The 15000-nt window shown below is 44.1% G+C and overlaps 3 protein-coding genes across 4 annotated transcripts in view; 2 read left to right on the top strand and 1 right to left on the bottom strand.

Moving 5' to 3' along the window:
• The window catches only part of mri1 (methylthioribose-1-phosphate isomerase 1), a 25481-nt gene extending 24012 nt beyond the window's left edge, over nucleotides 1-1469 (top strand). Inside the window, exon 6 of the mRNA XM_029689912.1 lies at nucleotides 1091-1469. Coding sequence (XP_029545772.1) covers nucleotides 1091-1224 — 134 coding nt within the window. The 3' untranslated portion in view covers nucleotides 1225-1469. The remainder of the gene's footprint in view (nucleotides 1-1090) is intronic.
• Nucleotides 1470-5600: 4131 nt separating this feature from the next.
• LOC115147628 (UPF0390 protein zgc136864) lies at nucleotides 5601-9269 on the top strand. The gene is made up of 3 exons (XM_029689911.1): nucleotides 5601-5724; nucleotides 6715-6770; nucleotides 8563-9269. The coding sequence occupies exons 1-3, from the start codon at nucleotides 5643-5645 to the stop codon at nucleotides 8725-8727; spliced, it is 303 nt and encodes a 100-aa protein (XP_029545771.1). The 5' UTR covers nucleotides 5601-5642; the 3' UTR covers nucleotides 8728-9269.
• Nucleotides 9270-11880: 2611 nt separating this feature from the next.
• The window catches only part of LOC115147627 (regulator of G-protein signaling 5), a 3419-nt gene continuing 299 nt past the window's right edge, over nucleotides 11881-15000 (bottom strand). The window contains exons 2-5 of one of the 2 annotated variants that reach the window (XM_029689910.1): nucleotides 13245-13313; nucleotides 12977-13029; nucleotides 12543-12706; nucleotides 11881-12285 (exon numbers count right to left, since the gene is read on the bottom strand). In XM_029689910.1, coding sequence (XP_029545770.1) covers nucleotides 12118-12285; nucleotides 12543-12706; nucleotides 12977-13029; nucleotides 13245-13303 — 444 coding nt within the window. In that variant the 5' untranslated portion in view covers nucleotides 13304-13313 and the 3' untranslated portion in view covers nucleotides 11881-12117. The remainder of the gene's footprint in view (nucleotides 12286-12542; nucleotides 12707-12976; nucleotides 13030-13244; nucleotides 13314-15000) is intronic. The other variant, XM_029689909.1, reaches the window with a different exon arrangement.

Below are 15000 nucleotides of genomic sequence, written 5' to 3'. Positions count from 1 at the left end.
CAGACAGAGGGAACAGGACAGACAGACAGACAGACAGACAGACAGACAGACAGACAGACAGACAGACAGACAGAGGGAACAGTACAGACAGACAGACAGACAGACGGAGGGAACAGTACAGACAGACAGAGGGAACAGTACAGACAGACAGACAGAGGGAACAGTGCAGACAGACAGACAGACAGACAGACAGACAGACAGACAGACAGACAGACAGACAGACAGACAGACAGACAGACAGACAGACAGAGGGAACAGTGTATTCTGTGGAGAATGTTCCGGAGCTGATTGACTTGTGACACGTGTCTCTAATTAAAGACCTAGAAGAGGAGCTCTGTGACATCACAGTAATTATATTATCCACTCCTGTAATGGAGACGCTGTTCCCTGGGGATTTCCTGCTCTCTCTCTCCTCCTCCCTCCTCCTCCTTTATTCACCTTCCCTCCTCCTCCTCTCTCTCCGTCTGTCTACCCTCCTCCCCCCCTCTCTCCCTCTGTCTACCCTCCTCCCCCCCTCTCTCTCTCTGTTGTCTACCCTCCTCCCCCCCTCTCTCCATCTGTTGTCTACCCTCCTCCCCCCCTCTCTCTCTCTGTTGTCTACCCTCCTCCCCCCTCTCTCCATCTGTTGTCTACCCTCCTCCCCCCTCTCTCCATCTGTTGTCTACCCTCCTCCCCCCTCTCTCCCTCTGTTGTCTACCCTCCTCCCCCCCTCTCTCCCTCTGTTGTCTACCCTCCTCCCCCCTCTCTCCCTCTGTTGTCTACCCTCCTCCCCCCTCTCTCCCTCTGTTGTCTACCCTCCTCCCCCCTCTCTCCCTCTGTTGTCTACCCTCCTCCCCCCTCTCTCCGTCTGTCTACCCTCCTCCCCCCTCTCTCCGTCTGTCTACCCTCCTCCCCCCTCTCTCCGTCTGTCTACCCTCCTCCCCCCTCTCTCCCTCTGTTGTCTACCCTCCTCCCCCTCTCTCCGTCTGTCTACCCTCCTCCCCCCTCTCTCCCTCTGTTGTCTACCCTCCTCCCCCCTCTCTCCGTCTGTCTACCCTCCTCCCCCCTCTCTCCGTCTGTCTACCCTCCTCCCCCCTCTCTCCCTCTCCAGGTATTGATGTGTGGAACCCAGCGTTTGACGTGACCCCCCACCAGCTGATAACGGGGGGCATCATCACAGAGCTGGGGGTGTTTCTGCCCTCGGAGCTGCAGGCAGCACTCACCGGCCGTCTCACTGCCCTGTAGACGGCACTATCACCACCCGCTGGCCGCCGTGCGCTACTGCACCTTAATACTCCTGCTCTCACTCTCTCATATGACTTATACGTCCTCACACACACACAGATCAGGTGGAAGTCCAGTTCTGTTACATTCACACACACAGAGTCAGTGTTATACAAACTCACACCTTTTACAGTCTCACACACACATTATGCAGGAACTCAGACACACACATCCAACCCCCTCCCACTCCTATCCCTCCCTCTCTCTGGTCTCTCCTCTCTCTGGTCTCTCCTGTGTTCATCTCCTGTCCCTCCCTCCCTCTCTCCTCTCTCTGGTCTCTCCTGTGTTCATCTCCTGTCCCTCCCTCTCTCTGGTCTCTCCTCTCTCTGGTCTCTCCTGTGTTCATCTCCTGTCCCTCCCTCTCTCCTCTCTCTGGTCTCTCCTGTGTTCATCTCTTGTCCCTCCCTCTCTCTCCTCTCTCTGGTCTCTCCTGTGTTCATCTCCTGTCCCTCCCTCTCTCTCCTCTCTCTGGTCTCTCCTGTGTTCATCTCTTGTCCCTCCCTCTCTCTCCTCTCTCTGGTCTCTCCTGTGTTCATCTCTTGTCCCTCCCTCTCTCTCCTCTCTCTGGTCTCTCCTGTGTTCATCTCCTGTCCCTCCCTCTCTCCTCTCTCTGGTCTCTCCTCTCTCTGGTCTCTCCTCTCTCTGGTCTCTCCTGTGTTCATCTCTTGTCCAGTGATCTACATCCCTGTCGCTGTGTGAAGCTCCCTCCTCTCTATTTCTTTCTCTCTCCCTCCTACAAAATTCGCTTCCGCAGTGACAATCAACGCTCAGCTTGACTCCGCCCTTAAATCAGACCAGTAACAATGATTGGTTAATGAGTAGCGTGACAATAATTCTGACCTCTGTTTGAAAAACAAAACGTGTTCAACCAAGGAAGAGAACATTGGCCTGTGTGTTTTCCCTCCCAGGGTTCTTACTAGTGAACACATTTGTCTATTCGAAGTTGTTTGAGCACTTTGTGGTGCTGAAGGTGAGATGTCAGTGCTGCTGCGTGACTTGTCAATAAATAGGACCATACTAGTAGGGAACACACCTACAGAACTACCCACTCTCCTTCAGAAGAACTGGCCTAAATTACACCCTAATCAAATTCAGAGTTCTCCAAAACAACGTTACCCAGTCAAAATATTATATATTAACATGTAGTTTTCTCTGGAAAAGTTTTTTTTTATAGAAATGTGAGTTTAAGAAAATTGCTAGCCCATGATGACACCTGATTGCTGAAAATACATTGGGTGAGTCTCAAATAGCACCTTATTCCCTATATAGGGCCCTATTTGACTACAGCCCATCGGCTCTAGCCAAAAGTAGTACACTATATAGGGAATAGGGGATCATTTGAGACACAACCATTACCAAAGCAACTGAAATTAGAACTATTCAAAACAATCAAATCAAATTGATATTACATTATCTATAGAAACATTTTTAGTCAGCCTATGTGTATAACTTGTGGCTACCTCCCTATACCTCACATAATGTCTGTACCTCGCTGTTCCAATCTGGACCGTATCGTCCCCTACTCCCAGGGTTAGCAAACCTCTCCTCAGACCTTTCACAATTCTGGGTCGCCTGATTTCACCTGGTCGAGGGCTTGATAATTAGTTGACAAGGTGAATCAGGTGAGCTAGCTGTGGGCCTGGGTCCCTGAGGAGAGGTTTAAAAACCACCGTCCTACTGTGTACCATATCGAACTACACGGAATACACAGAAACACTATATATACACTCAACACCAATCTCCATGTGATTAGGCCTGGACAACAAAGCAAGCAAAATAAATCCTTTTTTCCCTCATCTCTTGGCCGAGATGGAAGTCTCGGCTTTAAACAACAATTGGACGGAATGTGGAATGGTGATGTTTGTTCTAAAGATTGTATTTCTATGATGTACTGAATGTCACAGGGGCCTGCACTGCTTAATGCCTTACACCACCAGCACCACCGCTCACACACACACACACACACACGACACGACAGGACAGGACAGGACAGGACAGGACAGGACAGGACAGGCTTTTGACCAGAGCTTTGGTCGTAAGTAGTGCACAATAGAGGGAGTAATAGGTTGTTATTTGGGACAGGTCCCAGGACAGCAGGCTACCAGGGAGGAACGTAGCCCTTCAACCCCCCCCCCATAATGCAAGAGGAGGTCTGAAAGTTGCCTGGCTACCCAAACTCCTTACTCTAATGAAACGCTAGGCCACGCCCACAGACATTAGTTTCTTCTCCGCAATGAGACTGGATCTGAGTACCCCCCCCCCCCCCCCCCCCCCGGACGATTTCTAGAATGCAAACACATTCTAACCACTCTGATTGGTCCCACAAACCGATAGGTTGGGCCTGAGCCAGAAAAGCGGCATTTTTGAAAATTCATCATTGGCTTTGATACTCTGATTGGTTAGAGATGATCCAAACGACTTCAACGATGGCAGTCTGACTGAAGTATGTAGCCAACATACAGCAGGGGAAAATGTACAGTAGTTTGAGTTGTCAGGCAAGTCTGAAAGGTCAAAGGTGAAACACACCCCCCACATCCACTATACTACTCCATCATCCCTCATTCAGAAACCTCTGATCTCTAAACACACCTCCTCGTCCCTTGGACCGTTTCTGGTCCATACCAGGCATTCTTATCTAGAACTTTCCTGTCGAAAAAGAATACATTATTTAGAATTCTAGAATCTGTGGCGTCATAACTGTTCCACATTCTAGAATCGCAGTAGAACAGAGACCCCTCCATCCCCAACCTCTCTCTGTCAAACTGACCCCTCTCTCTCCCTTCCTCTCACAACGATGCTGTTGGCTGTCAAATCACACAAGGGCCTGGAATCAAACACCACTGTTGTGTTTTAGGGTTCCTTTCTTTGTCTTTTATTTTGAGAAACTGAACTGGAAGAAATCAGAGGGGAGAGTTTTAAACGGTCGACAACAATGTAGCAACTTTGTCGCCATCCGTAGATTGTTACGTTGCAAACTTTTTTAAAAGGGTACTAGAATCCGTTTGTCTCTTATCATGAAGACTTTTTTCTGTTGTTGACTGGAAACCAGATGCTGTTCTGTGTTAACATTTCACCCCTTGTACTCCGGGGCATTGTTTGGCATAACAAAGACTGGAATGATGGCACGGACAGACTGGCACCCAGGCTACTCTTGTTTGGCTGTGATCAGTTGTTTTGTTATTATGGTGATTCTTAGTGATAAAACTGTTGTTAATTAGACTACACTGAGAGGCCTCCTCGACCACGCGCACTATCACACACACACACACACACACACACACACACTGATAAAATGGCAGGATAGACTATGTTTAATCGGAATTAGCTGCCAGTTAGTCACCCAAAGGTTATCTGTTTATTTAGCGGGCTCAGGGATGTGTCCCAAATGGCACCCTATTTCCTTTGTAGTGCACTACTTTTAACCCGGGCCCTATAGGGTTCTGGTCAGAAGTAGTGCACTATATAGGGAATGAGGTTACATTTGAACACATACTAGATCTAGACAGAGGGCACCATATTGAATAGTGTAAAATATCTCCTACTCTCTTTACCCTCAGTATCTTAAGATGCAGTAAATCTCCAGTGTACTTGTAGGAAACCATCTGTCCTCCCTCTTATTCTCTGTCCCCAATAACCACACTAGCATACTAACTAGTATGCACGGGCAGAATTGCTTCATACTAAGTAGTATGCAAGGGTGGATACTTCGGGACATGGCCTAATGAGTCTTGTCTTGGGAGAGGAAGATGCCAAATTAAGTGCCAAATGCAACGCTATCGTCACTTCTCCTCCCTCTGAGATTTCAACCAACGGGAGAATGTCCTGATGACAAGGTGTTTGTGAATAAGCCAATAGGAAGCATGGCTGGTGATATTAGTGTGGGTGGGGGTGTAGTCGATTAGAAGGCCTCTTTCTACGTGTAGTTATGTTATTGTTTCTATTCATAACTGGGGTTTAGTTTTGTATCATGTGGAAATAGTTCAAAAATTGATGTTTTTTTATATGTATATGAATATAATGCTGTAAACTGCATACCTGAATTAAGAAGAGATTTCTCTTTCACGACAATACAATAAAGAGTGAACAAAAACATTACAGCTGTCTGTGTTGTATATTTTAGATCGTGGGACTTTTCTTAGTACATACAATGATAGCCTATCTAATGTATACATTAATTTCATGTCAAGGTACATGTTAAATATGTCATTTATCTAATGTGTCACAATTCAAACATTTCATTGATTCAGTTCAAAATATCTCCCAGAGACTTTCTTTTCGTATTTTCCACACCTCAGTCCTCCAGTATCCCAGAATGCCATGTTGAAACGCCCATCTGCATCCGGTCTGGAACAATACGGTGAAAACGGCTTCGAGGCAAGATGGCGCAAGGTAAACAGAAGTTCAAAGCGCAGCCCGGTGGAGCCAAGAAACCTCAAAAAAGGAAAGGGCCCAGAAAAGGAGGTACGTACAGAGTGATATGGTTGATGTCTTGTATTCTAGCGATTTCGCCTGGACTTCGTATATATACTCAAAAAGTATTTGCGACGTGTGGCAGCGGACATGCTGGCTCAAACACGGTTCAGTGAGGAGACAGTTTCTATTGAAAAACAGCGTGGGAACTAGACTAACAAGGGTGCGGGCGCCCCCTCAAATGCAACTCATCATAGCACAATCATTTGAATTGCATCGCATACCAATGCATGTGCATAACAAGACCCATTCGAAAGTTGTCACAATGTTTAGGCCTACTTACTTGCCCTGCTGCCAACTTGTGAAGGAGAGCTGTAGGGCAGCTTAGAGCTATTTATAGGGAGATTTGTAATAGCATTATCAGTCACACAAAGATTACACAGTGCCTGGCCTTATATTCCCTTACCAACTAGTTAACCTCCTTGATTCCCTCATGGGCTGTTCCAAATGGAGACTTTGCTTAACTTCTACAGTACTTGTTACGAATCTGTTTGGCTGAAGGGTACAATCTGCAATAGCTACGTACATTGTTTGACTTTTAAAGTAAGGTTATAGCCATCGATTCTTGGAGAATATAACTTTTCTAAATGCCTCATGATGAGCATAGTTCAACCCATCAGAACCATCCCTCAACCATTTTACCAAAACAGAGGCGGGGTGTTGGCTTTGTTATTGTTGGCTCCTTTAACCACAGTGTGTTTTTGTTTCAGGGGTTAATAAATATCTACACTGATGTTTTATTGTTGGCTCCTTTAACCACAGTGTGTTTTTGTTTCAGGGGTTAATAAATATCTACACTGATGTTTTATTGTTGGCTCCTTTAACCACAGTGTGTTTTTGTTTCAGGGTTTAATAAATATCTACACTGAGGTTTTATTGTTGGCTCCTTTAACCACAGTGTGTTTTTGTTTCAGGGGTTAATAAATATCTACACTGAGGTTTTATTGTTGGCTCCAAATCTCACCCTCACTTGTTTCACAGGGAGGACGATTGCACCAAAGAAGGTTAAAGTGGTACAGCAACAGCAGTTGAAGAAGGTAAGACAGCAGCTATAGGACAGCCCATACTGTCCGTTACAGAATAATGGAAGGGTTTAACATCTATCTGTTCAGGCTGGGGGCTACCACTTGTATACGATGGGGAAGTGACCGCTCATTTCACCGTACTTCCAAGATCCACTCCCATACTGGTTGTGAATGGACTTCAAGATTATAAAATCAAATCCACACGTAAAACAGTCATTTAAGATGCCTTTTGACAATGAAGATTTTCGATATGTTTTTTTGTGTGTTTGGCGCGTAAAGCTCATAAAATGTGAAAGGGTGAAATGGAGGTGGTCACCGTTTCCCAGGGTGTTCCCGTCTCAGACCTTAGGGGCACTTCTACTAGTTCCAGCTGGCTACATCCCGATTCTGAATCTGCACCCTTCTCTCCTCGGTGGGGAAACGGTGGGGGGGGGGGGACGGTGGGGGGGGGGGGGACGGTGGAAACGCCCTCCAACCACCGCCTACACCAACTCTATGCTGTTAAAGTCAACTCCATGATGGGAACACTTTGGGGAAGGTTAGAGAATCCACTACGGTCTGTCTCTGTGGGACATACCATCTGAGGAGAATCCACTACGGTCTGTCTCTGTGGGACATACCATCTGAGGAGAATCCACTACGGTCTGTCTCTGTGGGACATACCATCTGAGGAGAATCCACTATGGTCTGTCTGTCTCTGTGGGACATACCATCTGAGGAGAATCCACTATGGTCTGTCTCTGTGGGACATACCATCTGAGGAGAATCCACTACGGTCTGTCTCTGTGGGACATACCATCTGAGGAGAATCCACTACGGTCTGTCTGTCTCTGTGGGACATACCATCTGAGGAGAATCCACTACGGTCTGTCTGTCTCTGTGGGACATACCATCTGAGGAGAATCCACTATGGTCTGTCTGTCTCTGTGGGACATACCATCTGAGGAGAATCCACTATGGTCTGTCTGTCTCTGTGGGACATACCATCTGAGGAGAATCCACTACGGTCTGTCTCTGTGGGACATACCATCTGAGGAGAATCCACTACGGTCTGTCTCTGTGGGACATACCATCTGAGGAGAATCCACTACGGTCTGTCTCTGTGGGACATACCATCTGAGGAGAATCCACTACGGTCTGTCTCTGTGGGACATACCATCTGAGGAGAATCCACTACGGTCTGTCTCTGTGGGACATACCATCTGAGGAGAATCCACTACGGTCTGTCTCTGTGGGACATACCATCTGAGGAGAATCCACTACGGTCTGTCTCTGTGGGACATACCATCTGAGGAGAATCCACTACGGTCTGTCTCTGTGGGACATACCATCTGAGGAGAATCCACTATGGTCTGTCTCTGTGGGACATACCATCTGAGGAGAATCCACTATAGTCTGTCTCTGTGGGACATACCATCTGAGGAGGATCCACTACGGTCGGTCTGTCTCTGTGGGACATACCATCTGAGGAGAATCCACTACGGTCGGTCTGTCTCTGTGGGACATACCATCTGAGGAGAATCCACTACGGTCGGTCTGCAGAGGGAATCCTCTCAGAGAGAACCTGGACCCTGACAGAACCCAGAAATTGTCCATCTTATTATGCGTGCAACTCATCCGAAAAACTTTGACTGACAAATTTATTTAGACGTGGCGTGCTTATTTTTCTTTATTTTCCTGGATAGTCCCCCGTTGAGATGTCCCGAGGTGAGGAATGCTTTTCTTTAGGCAATGATGTACGTCATATATGAATGAATCTGTGTGGCCGTACCCTAATCCCATGTCCCCCTGCTGTTCCCCCCAGGGCCTGGAGGTGGCGATCAGGAACAAGATAGAGGAAGAGGTGACTCACCGAGCCAGTACTAAACTCCACAAGAGGCTGAGTGTTGTGAAGGGAGCGGAGGTGAAACCAACCCCTTCTAAAGGAAACAATCATCCCAACCACCCTGCACCCAGCACCTCCAAATAAACACTCTGTCTGCTCTGACTGCTTCCGCTGTGCTAGATACAAGTTCATCATTGTCTCCCAAATGGAGCCCTATTCCCTATATAGTGTTGTACTTTTTGAACAGGGGCCCATAGGGCTCTGTCTAAAGTAGTGCACTGCATACAATGTGTTTGGCACTGCTGCTAGGCTGAATGGACTGACATGAAGTCATATACCTCTATTGACGGCTGAGGAGTGTAATATCCAAGTCTCCAATAGATGGCGCTATAGTAGTCAGTTTTGGTGAGTTTACTGGTAGACTTGGCTGCTTGCTATCGCCTCGAGGGTTCAAGGAAAGGAGACAGAAGATGCCACAGAAGAATATTGAGATGCACCCTAGGTAGTCAACGGTCTACATTTGTGATCTCTGTCCTGTGTGTTGAAGGGGCCATCGAGTATTTTTTTTTTGTGTGATTCTTGTCATGTGTTGCACTGTCTTCAGAACTGAGACACACGTTTCTCCCATATACTGTATTCCAATGCAAAGGGCATGAATAAAAAGCTGTGGACGTTATGTAACGCAACAGAGTTTTTTTGTCTTGTATGGGCGTGTGTAGGCCTATCCAGACCTGTGTATGGCTGCATCAGGTGTTTTGTGTGCATACACTTTCCTCTTTACCTCGGAGCTGCTGTTTAGTGCAGGTCTCTCTTTCTCCTCCAACACTATGTTTACACTCCCATGATGCTTTGCGCTCAGTGTGACATTCCACCAGGTGTGTATTTACCTCAGTCAGGCACATGCTGCTCAGGTAACGCCTTGCTTTTTCAGCTGTGTTTTTGCTGGTTTTATTGGACAGATGGAGAACAGTAGAGAGAAGACAGGAAAGATCGGAGGAGCTCCATTCAAATGACAGGGAATCTTCCCAGCAGGATTTCTGGAAAGTTAGTGGAAATGTACAGCCCTAACCTACTTCAGCATGCGATCCAATGAACTCTGCACATACATGTAATCCTGGGCACATACAGGTAATCCTGGGCACATACAGGTAATCCTGGGCACATACAGGTAATCCTGGGCACATACACGTAATCCTGGGCACATACACGTAATCCTGGGCACATGCACGTTGCTAATAGTAACACGGTTATAACTCCCTCTACATAAGAGCATCTAGTAAGCCTAATTAGTCAGTGAAATGTTAGATACTACCGTACTGTTGGAGCTAGGAACACAAGCCTTTCCCTACACCCACAATAACATCTGCTAAATATGTGTATGGACCAATAACATCTGCTAAATATGTGTATGGACCAATAACATCTGCTAAATATGTGTATGGACTAATAACATCTGCTAAATATGTGTATGGACTAATAACATCTGCTAAATATGTGTATGGACCAATAACATCTGTTAAATATGTGACCAATAACATCTGCTAAATATGTGTATGGACCAATAACATCTGCTAAATATGTGTATGGACCAATAACATCTGCTAAATATGTGTATGGACCAATAACATCTGCTAAATATGTGTATGGACCAATAACATCTGCTAAATATGTGTATGTGACCAATAACATCTGCTAAATATGTGTATGTGACCAATAACATCTGCTAAATATGTGTATGGACCAATAACATCTGCTAAATATGTGTATGGACTAATCACATCTGCTAAATATGTGTATGGACCAATAACATCTGCTAAATATGTGTATGGACCAATAACATCTGCTAAATATGTGTATGGACCAATAACATCTGCTAAATATGTGTATGGACCAATAACATCTGCTAAATATGTGTATGGACCAATAACATCTGCTAAATATGTGTATGGACCAATAACATCTGCTAAATATGTGTATGGACCAATAACATCTGCTAAATATGTGTATGGACCAATAACATCTGCTAAATATGTGACCAATAACATCTGCTAAATATGTGTATGGACCAATAACATCTGCTAAATATGTGACCAATAACATCTGCTAAATATGTGTATGGACCAATAACATCTGCTAAATATGTGTATGGACCAATAACATCTGCTAAATATGTGTATGTGACCAATAACATCTGCTAAATATGTGTATGGACCAATAACATCTGCTAAATATGTGTATGGACCAATAACATCTGCTAAATATGTGTATGGACCAATAACATCTGCTAAATAGTGTATGACCAATAACATCTGCTAAATATGTGTATGGACCAATAACATCTGCTAAATATGTGACCAATAACATCTGCTAAATATGTGTATGGACCAATAACATCTGCTAAATATGTGACCAATAACATCTGCTAAATATGTGTATGGACCAATAACATCTGCTAAATATGTGTATGTGACCAATAACATCTGCTAAATATGTGTATGGACCAATAACATCTGCTAAATATGTGTATGTGACCAATAACATCTGCTAAATATGTGTATGGACCAATAACATCTGCTAAATATGTGTATGGACCAATAACATCTGCTAAATATGTGACCAATAACATCTGCTAAATATGTGTATGGACCAATAACATCTGCTAAATATGTGTATGGACCAATAACATCTGATAAATATGTGTATGGACCAATAACATCTGCTAAATATGTGTATGGACCAATAACATCTGCTAAATATGTGTATGTGACCAATAACATCTGCTAAATATGTGTATGGACCAATAACATCTGCTAAATATGTGTATGGACCAATAACATCTGCTAAATATGTGTATGGACCAATAACATCTGCTAAATATGTGTATGGACCAATAACATCTGCTAAATATGTGTATGGACCAATAACATCTGCTAAATATGTGACCAATAACATCTGCTAAATATGTGTATGGACCAATAACATCTGCTAAATATGTGACCAATAACATCTGCTAAATATGTGTATGGACCAATAACATCTGCTAAATATGTGTATGTGACCAATAACATCTGCTAAATATGTGTATGGACCAATAACATCTGCTAAATATGTGTATGTGACCAATAACATCTGCTAAATATGTGTATGGACCAATAACATCTGCTAAATATGTGTATGGACCAATAACATCTGCTAAATATGTGACCAATAACATCTGCTAAATATGTGTATGGACCAATAACATCTGCTAAATATGTGTATGGACCAATAACATCTGATAAATATGTGTATGTGACCGATTTGACTAGAATACTCATCTCATTTCCTGTCAAAACACTTGATTAAGAGCTACATGGACATATACCATAGTTATACCATATTTATGATAAACACAAACATCTTACAACTCACATATGAGTGTCAACTAAGACTTGAGTATAAATATAAATGATATCAATTCTAATGTAGTTATAAAACACAGCTTGTTATTATGTTGTGTGGTCCACCGAGGCAGCAGGTGGCGCTGTGGAATATCTAAGGAACCCTAAGGGCCTCCAGGCAGTGTGGGGAGCGCAGGAAGCGAGGATAAGAGTCTTTGGCCATCAGGTGGTACACGTGTTGTTGGGCCTCGTGGAATGTGTCGCCTGCAGGCTCCTCCATCACTCTCAGTAGAGCCTCCTTTGTCTCAGCATCCAGGTTCACCTGGCAACAACACACACAATGTTCAGACAACGTTCACTAGCATCCTGTCCAGGGGGTGTACTTTACATCAAGCTTCCTTAAGCTGCAGAAATATGAGAAATGGGGGGCTCTTGCCCCTCTGGACTGTTCTGGCTCAGACAAGGCTTACTTACTTCTACAACATTCAAGCAATGTCTATACAACCTTCACACAACATCTATACAACGTCTGTAAAATGTATATACATTTAGACAGCATCTACACAACACTCCACCTACCTCCTGTGGTGAACCAGGGTTGATGTACTGGCAGTACATAGACTGGGCCTTGGCCCCCTGCTGCCATGGGGGGGTAACCCTGTACTCCTCACAGGCCAACCAGAACTGCAAGTTCTCCTCACTGAACTCAGACTGCAGGAACCAGAGGAAAGCTTTCTGGCCAACTGGGAGGGGAGGGGGGGGGGGGGGGGGGCATTTCAACAAGTCAAACTATACATTGCCACGGAAACGTATCAGCGTAATTAGAGAGAGAGAGGGAAAGATGAGTGGGGAGTGAGGGAGAGAAAGCGAGAAGAGGCAGAGAGAGGGGGAGAGAGTAGAAGGAGAAAGAGATAGGGAGGGAGAGAGAAGAAGAGAGGAAAAGAGAAGAGCGATAGAAGAGAGAGAGGGGGACAAAGAAGAGGGAGAGAGAGAAGAGATGGACTAGATCTTACTCTTGCTGTTGAGTAGAGACTCCAGATCCTGAAGAGTCCTGTCCTCATGGAGCCTTTTAGAAGAGTCATGAGGTTATGGAGAGAAAGATAGAGATTAGGGAGAAGCTCTGATGAAAAGTATCACTTTTTTGTCAGTTAAACAACCCACAGTTCCTGACGTGACTCAAGACTGCAGTAGCTCACTGGTGTAGAATGGTGGACAGACAGACAGACAGACAGACAGACAGACAGACAGACAGACAGACAGACAGACAGACAGACAGACTACCTGTGTTTGTGATGTGTCCACTCCTGTTTGTCAGCCAGGTGACTCAACTTCACCCGCATCCCCTTTGCTCTGGAACACACACACACACACATACACACACACACGCACATTTCGTTTGTGCTCTATATCTAGAGGTCTAATCACATCAACCTTCTGATTTGACAATTACATCAACCTTCTCCTTCAACAATCACATCAACCTTCTGCTTCGACAATCACATCAACCGTCTGATTCGACAATCACATCAACCTTCTGCTTCGACAATCACATAAACCTTTTGCTTCGACAATCACATCAACCTTCTGCTTCGACAATCACATCAACCTTCTGCTAAGACAATCACATCAACCTTCTGCTTCGACAATCACATCAACCTTCTGCTAAGACAATCACATCAACCTTCTGCTTCGACAATCACATCAACCTTCTGCTAAGACAATCACATCAACCTTCTGCTAAGACAATCACATCAACCTTCTGCTAAGACAATCACATCAACCTTCTGCTTCGACAATCACATCAACCTTCTGCTAAGACAATCACATCAACCTTCTGCTTCGACAATCACATCAACCTTCTGCTAAGACAATCACATCAACCTTCTGCTTCGACAATCACATCAACCTTCTGCTAAGACAATCACATAAACCTTCTGCTTCGACAATCACATCAACCTTCTGCTAAGACAATCACATCAACCTTCTGCTAAGACAATCACATCAACCTTCTGCTAAGACAAAACACAACGGTCTCTCTTTAGAAACTATGACGCATCCTCACATACTACACAATACACAATACATACTACACAATACATACTACACAATACATACTACACACTACATACTACATACTACACAATACATACTACACAATACATACTACATACTACACAATCCATACTACACACTACACAATACACACTACACAATACATACTACACACTACACAATAAATACTACATGCTACACAAAACATACTACACACTACATTTACATGTTTACATTTTAGTCATTTAGCAGACGCTCTTATCCAGAGCGACTTACAGTAGTGAATGCATAAATTTCATACATTTTTTTTTTCTGTGCTGGCCCCCCGTGGGAATCGAACCGACAACCCTGGTGTTGCAAACACCATGCTCTACCAACTGAGCTACAGAGAAGGCCATATTACACACTAGACACTACATACTACACAATATACAATATATACTACATACTACACAATACATACTATACACTACACAATACATACTACATACTACACACTACATACTACACACTACACAATGCACAATTCACACTACACAATACACCATACATACTACACACTACATACTACATACTACACACTACACAATCCATACTACACACTACACAATCCATACTACACAATACATACTACACAATACATACTACACACTACACAATACATACTACACACTACACAATCCATACTACACACTACACAATACATACTACACACTACACAATACATACTACACACTACACAATACATACTACACACTACACAATACATACTACATACTACACACTACATACTACACACTACACAATACATACTACACACTACACAATCCATACTACACAATACATACTACATACTACACACTACATACTACACACTACATACTACACACTACATACTACATACTACACACTACATACTACACACTACACAATACATACTACACACTACACAATCCATACTACACAATACATACTACATACTACA

This window comes from Salmo trutta, chromosome 14, assembly GCF_901001165.1.
Source record: "Salmo trutta chromosome 14, fSalTru1.1, whole genome shotgun sequence".
NCBI classification, from domain to species: domain Eukaryota; kingdom Metazoa; phylum Chordata; class Actinopteri; order Salmoniformes; family Salmonidae; genus Salmo; species Salmo trutta.
This window is presented reverse-complemented; position numbering and strand designations above follow the sequence as displayed.

Bases quoted from the DNA above. Each gene is read 5' to 3' on its own strand.
- LOC115147628 (XM_029689911.1), top strand. From the start codon at position 5,643: ATGGCGCAAGGTAAACAGAAGTTCAAAGCGCAGCCCGGTGGAGCCAAG. The intron at 5,725-6,714 runs GTACGTACAGAG...CTTGTTTCACAG, and splicing joins GAAAGGGCCCAGAAAAGGAG to GGAGGACGATTGCACCAAAG. The intron at 6,771-8,562 runs GTAAGACAGCAG...TGTTCCCCCCAG, and splicing joins AGCAACAGCAGTTGAAGAAG to GGCCTGGAGGTGGCGATCAG.